The 6,000-nt window shown below is 44.5% G+C and overlaps 1 protein-coding gene across 1 annotated transcript in view; it reads left to right on the forward strand.

Moving 5' to 3' along the window:
- Window positions 1–1,804: 1,804 nt before the first annotated feature.
- Window positions 1,805–6,000, forward strand: part of SLC22A13 (solute carrier family 22 member 13) — a 15,704-nt gene continuing 11,508 nt past the window's right edge. Inside the window, exon 1 of the mRNA XM_003781897.2 lies at window positions 1,805–2,232. Within this exon, the coding sequence (XP_003781945.1) occupies window positions 1,855–2,232 (378 nt within the window). The 5' untranslated portion in view covers window positions 1,805–1,854. The remainder of the gene's footprint in view (window positions 2,233–6,000) is intronic.

Here is a 6,000-nt window from a genome sequence, read left to right on the forward strand (position 1 = left end):
TTGAAGATGGACTCTAGGAAGGTCTTTGGTTGTCATGTCTCATTCCTCTACTGGGAATCTTTTAATTAATCTGTCTTTACTGATTTTTTTTTAAGACAAGGTCTTACTCTGTCATCTAGGCTGAAGTGCAATAGTGCAATCATAACCCTCTACAGTCTCAAACTCCTGGGCTCAGGCAGTCCTCCTGCCTCATCCTCCCTAGTAACTGGGACTAATAAAAAAATTAGCTAGGCATGGTGGCACATGCCTGTTGCCACTGTGTTGCCCAGGCTGGTCAAACTCCTGGGCTCAAGCAGTCCTCCTAACTCAGCCTTCTACAGTGTAGGAGTTACAGGAATGAGCCACTCTTTTCAGCCTGTCTCTATTTTAGAATAACACACCAAGAAGTGAAAGCATCCTTAGAGGTGATCTAGTTCAAGCTGTCCATTTACACAGATGGGAAAATTAAGGCCCAGAGGTGGAAAGGGACAGATAAATCAGTAGCAGAGCCCAAACTTCTACCTCTTAGCTGTAGCTCCCTTGGCTACTTCGAGACTAATAAAGCAAAATGCTTTTCCTGAATTGAGTGAGGAGATGATGAGGGCTGAGGGCTTGCATCTCCACCTCAGTTCTCCCCCATAAGGGGAACATCAAACTGAGCAGTGGCAACTAGTAGTACCTCTTTTCTTGGTAGTCCAACAGAGGCAATACTGAGAATGAAACACTCAAGGAAGCTAGGTGCAGTAAAATAGGACAATGGTGAACCTTGTGAGAGATCTTGGGAAGGGGCAAAGAGCAAAGCATTCTCCTGATACAATGTGGCAGGGCTTGACCCTGCCCTGCACTATCTACTCTGTCTTGACCTGTACCCCAGGCTGACTAGGTAATAGGCTGTCAGCAGGTGCACCAGCCAGGTGGCCAAAAAAGGACATACTCCATCCAGGGCTACCCTGTACAACTGTGCTTCCTTGTATTCCCTTCACCCATGCTTGGCCTGAGAAGGTCCTCCTGGTTTCTCTTTTGATACTGGTATCGCTTATAATCAATAAAACATCCTCAAAATTCAGAACATGGAGTTGCTTTCTTATGCATGTATATGTGTTCATGTGAGCACACTGTGGTTGAGGGAGACTTTGTCCTGTGTTCTTTGTTATCACTGAGATTTCTTAGGTAGGCTGGGGCTACTCCAGGCAGCTTGCTTTTTTTTTTTTTTAAATCTCCATTTAAAAAATGAAACTCTTGGCTGTTCTGTAATTGCTCTGTATTCTTTTCTTGGATTGTCTTTGGTGCTGGAAAGGAAGTGCACTTGAGACTTTTGTGGGTCTCCTGTCTTGTAGGCTGCCTCTTGGAATTGGCTGGTGGTGTATCCCCAGGGGAAAAGACCATGAAAGTTAGCATGCTCTCCTGAGGCATCCTCCTCTGCCTAATGTGGGCTGGTCCCTGGAAAGGACCTCTTTGTCCCTCTGAGTGCTGTGACTATTTCCTTAAAATTTGGGCTTTGTGGTAATGGGGGAAGCAGCATTTGAGCTGGGTGGGATTGTTAGCTGCTATAAACTGTATAATGTTTGCCTACAGCTCACTCCAGAGCACTGGGCCTGAGAAGGTCCTCCTGGTTCCTTTGATCATAATTGGTATTATCTCTTACAGTCAATAAAACATCCTCAGATGATAAAAACAGAGTGTACTTTTTAAAAAAATTATATTCTACCCTTCCCAGGCCACACCTAGAGGGTTGAAGTGTGACAGGTGGAGCTGGACAAGGATGGATTAAAGATTAATGCACCTGATACCACTTCTCAGAGGAGCAAGTGCTACCAAAGCCAAGCTGCAGAGCTACCCGGTATCCATAGGCTAAGGAGGTGGTGACCAGCAGACATGTCTCAATTTGCCCAGGTCCTGGCTGAAATAGGCGACTTTGGCCGCTTCCAGGTACAGCTAACGATCCTCCTGAGTATCCCCAACTTGCTATATGCCTTCTACTTTTTTGCTCACGTCTTCATGGTCCTGGATGAGCCACACCACTGTTCAGTGGCCTGGGTCAAGAATCATACTCTCAACCTGAGTGCTGCTGACCAGCTGGCACTGAGTGTGCCTCTGGATGCTGCAGGCAGCCCGGAGCCCTGCCTAATGTTCCGGCCACCTCCTGATGGTGCCAGCTTGGAAGACATCCTCAACCACCGCTTCAATGAGACACAGCCTTGTGATAAGGGCTGGGACTACCCTGAGAACAGGTCCCAATCCTTAACGAATGAGGTACAGCTGTCCTTTTATCTGTCTGCCTGACCCCTTGCCCTTGGTCATGGTTTTGTCTGTCTCTGCCCCATCCCTGTATACGGTTGACTATTGGTATGCATGTTTTCTTTTTGCCAGTTATCCTATTTTCTCTTTGTCATCTCCTTATTGGCCCTTCTGCCTCCCATCTATGTCTCTCATTTTCTCTGTCTGGTCTGCCTGCCTGTAAGTCCATCCATTTTTGCCTGTCTTTTTGTCTGACCCTCTCTTTGTTTGTCCTTTTGCCCATCTGTCCAGTTGTTTGCCTTTCTTCCTGTTCTTCCTATTTTCCTGTCTTTATGCCTTTCTCACTGTCTAATGTTCTCATGTGCCATTCATTTCCTATGGTATTTCAGTCTGTCTCTGCATGTCTCCCTGGTTACCTATCTTCCTGTGCTTTACTGACTCTCATGCTGTCCCTTTACCTGTCCACTTGCCTGCCTTCCTGCTTGCTTGACTTGGGCATGTTACGTTTCAGCTTCTCTTTTTAGTCCCTGGGATGCTGGAGAACAGCCATGACTCTATGATTTATCCTGTGGATAACTAAGCATTTGCTTTTGCTAACTTCATTCTTTTAGGAGAGACCTAGGCAGATAAACAATTTGATTCCCACTACAGCCACCACAGACCAAGAGGGGCCCTCTGAACACATCTCGTCCAACTCTGTTGCTTCCTAAATGGTGAAGTTGAGGCACAGAGTAAGAGATAACTTGTCCAGAGCAACATAGTGAGTTGACTGTGGAGCTGGGGCTCACAAGTCAGACTTCTACTGTCCAGGTCACTGTAAAAGTGGGAGATGGCATAGATAGTCCAGAGACCTGAGGGGGCATGGGTTGTGGAGAGTATGTGTGTAATTCTTACTCAGTGATTAAACATTCACTTTTTTATTCCAGTGGCTTAGAAAACATTTTTTCATTTTTAAAGAGGCTTTCAGGGGACAATGTTTAACCAAAGTTTGACTTTTACTTTTTAATGTGTGGCCATAAACCTGCCCCCCAAATCCTGGCTGCTCAAGGCTGTGTCCTGCCTGTTCTCTTCCTGACTCTATTCCTATTTCCTACAGGAAGAGCTGGCTAACCTATAGACTCTCCCAAACTCTGGATCTAGCTCAGTCCAGCCTTCTCTGAGCCTCAGTGGCTGTTCCAGCCCTAAAATGTTGTGGTATGCCTATACATGTTCACCAACTCTGCCACCCTGATCAAGTATCAACCATAAAGCCCATAAAACCTTCCAGATTTCTCAGCGCCTACTCTAGCCCTTGTTCGCACCCTGTGTGGACTATTAAATATAACTTTATTCAGCCAAACTCCCCTAAGTTATCAGCTGTATAGGGAACGGTCAGAGGAAGGAGGTACTTTATTCTCCTTCTTCAAGAATGCCTGGTGGTCAGAGAAAGAGCTGGGCTCCTTGCAAAGGATAAAGGACTAGGTGGACTCTGAGGCCCAGAAATGGCTTCCTCCTGGGGAGAGAAACTCAGGCAACTTCCTGAAGGAGGTGGTAAGTGAGCTGGGTACCATGATTCTAAGTAAATGTTGCTAGAGAAGAGAGAAAGGCCTTTACAGGTGAGAAGTGAACAAGAGAGGCCTGGCAGCAGGATGTGGGTGTAACGCCTGTCTGGGGAGCAACAGACAACTGGTATGCTGCAGTAGGGGTGACAGGGCCATGGGGATTCGATGGGATGTCTTCAAGTATTTGGGGGCTCTCCTTTTTGGTTTTTGTATGTTTAATACATCTGAAAAGAATGCATATATGGAGAATGGACACATGAAAAAGTGCTAGTTAACACTAAGGAATTTGTAAGCATTAGGATTTGGGGAAGCTGGAAAAGACTACCTAAACATCTTTAAAACTGGAAATTACAACCAAACAAAGCTGATAAAATCCCTATTAAGACTTATAAAGAATCTTTATAAGACTGTTTCATGATTTTTATTAGCCTCAACTAGCTGTTCTAGGGTTCCTTGTGTGCAAAACAGAAATAAGGGTAGTCCTCTGACTGGTTTCCATGTTAAATTCTCCCTGCCCTCAGTCCACCTCCAACTTCCTGATGAAGCACACCTCCAAAACTGCAGAGGATGCGAATCATTCCAGAGATGTGTTTTGAACTTCCTCACAGTTCCTCTCCATACCAGGTCTTCAGCTGCATTCTAAGATCACCATATTACACTAAGCTGCACACTTATACTAGGCATTAAGACAGTGACTGACAGGGAAAACCTTTTTTTTTTTTACAATTTTTGGCCAGGGCTGGGTTTGAACCCACCACCTCTGGCATATGGGGCCTAGGCCCTACTCCTTTGAGCCACAGGCTCCTCCCAGAAAACTTTTTTTGAACTTAATTCATTTGGTTATTTCATAAGGTCCACTATTTTTCTTGATGTATCAATGAAAGAAGTTAGAAATTAACCCAAAAAAATCAGCAAATAGCCAACAAATTTCTTTAAAAGTCACCATGATCTATATAGTACACCTTATAAAAGAGGTGGGGCAAGATAGCTCCTATTCCATTTACTGAGTTCCAAAAAATACCTGATTCGCTGGAGAGTGAAAAGAAAAGGCAACTTTCAAAAATGAGTGTGTTGGGCAGTGCCTGTGGTTCAAAGGAGTAGGGGGCTGGCCACATATGCTGGAGGTGGCAGGTTCAAACCTGGCTCCGACCAAAAACTGCAAAAAAAAAAAAAAAAAAAAGAAAAAAAACAAACCCCCAAATGAGTGTGTTGTTAATGAGGCATTTGTTATATTCTATTCTAAGAGCACCAGCCATAGAACTTATTTTCCAAACTAGATCCAAGAAGTGAAACATAGAATCAGTCTATCCTTCTCTACTTTAAGGGCTAGCCAGTGGTTAATGAATCAAGGGGAAAAAAAAAAACAACCATACCACATACAACACTCCTGCCACCACCATGACAAAGGAAAACCCTAAAATGTTCCAAATCACTCTTTATAGTAGCAATGAGGGAAACCTTCAAAAACTTGAATTGTAAGAGAGTCATGACAAGCATACTTGCTTTTAAACCCTTTTGGAAACACCAAAATGAACAAGTAATGATTATTCTGACAATAAACAACTACTCAAAGTTAGGCACACCAGTATTCCTTAACTTGCATGATTAAACATGGGTGGATGCAAGGCTTTTCTTATGACAGCAGGAAACAAACTTTAACTAGTAATGTTAGTTTGATTTAAACATTCATTGTGTTTAGTCTGATGCTGGCCCCCAGCTGTGCAGAAAGGGCTCTGGAGGGATGTTCCTGGCAGCTCACACCTATTGTGGCTCTTCTGCGGCTCAGGGAGCCAGTGCTGTGTTGTCAGGCCTTGTGGGTGAGTGCACAGCCTTCCAGCAGTCTCTGGAGTGACAGGCTTCCGTTTGTTCTGTTTGCTCTTGACAAGTTTGTCAGTAGCAGAGGGGTCATCCCTGAGATCAATGTGGGTCCTGACAAGCAAGAAAGGCTTCTTTGAACTCACTTTTTGAATGAGGACACTAAAACCGACTAGAAATACATCTGTTTGGGGATATTCACTCAGCAGCTGCAACCTGTCACGGTCCCCTTGTCCCACAGAGTCAGGGAGTCCAAGGGAATATACTCTCCACCACCACAACTGTGGCTGCATCGTTGTCAGGAACAGTGCTATATACTCAGATGGAAATCTGTTTGTTGTGTAGGATATTTTGCCCATAGCACCATTGCTGACAACAATGTACTTAATTGTCTGCATTGCTGAAATCATTTTGTATCCACTTAAAA

The sequence above is a fragment of the Otolemur garnettii genome, unplaced genomic scaffold, assembly GCF_000181295.1.
Source record: "Otolemur garnettii isolate 467f Iridium unplaced genomic scaffold, OtoGar3 scaffold00002, whole genome shotgun sequence".
Lineage (NCBI taxonomy): Eukaryota > Metazoa > Chordata > Mammalia > Primates > Galagidae > Otolemur > Otolemur garnettii.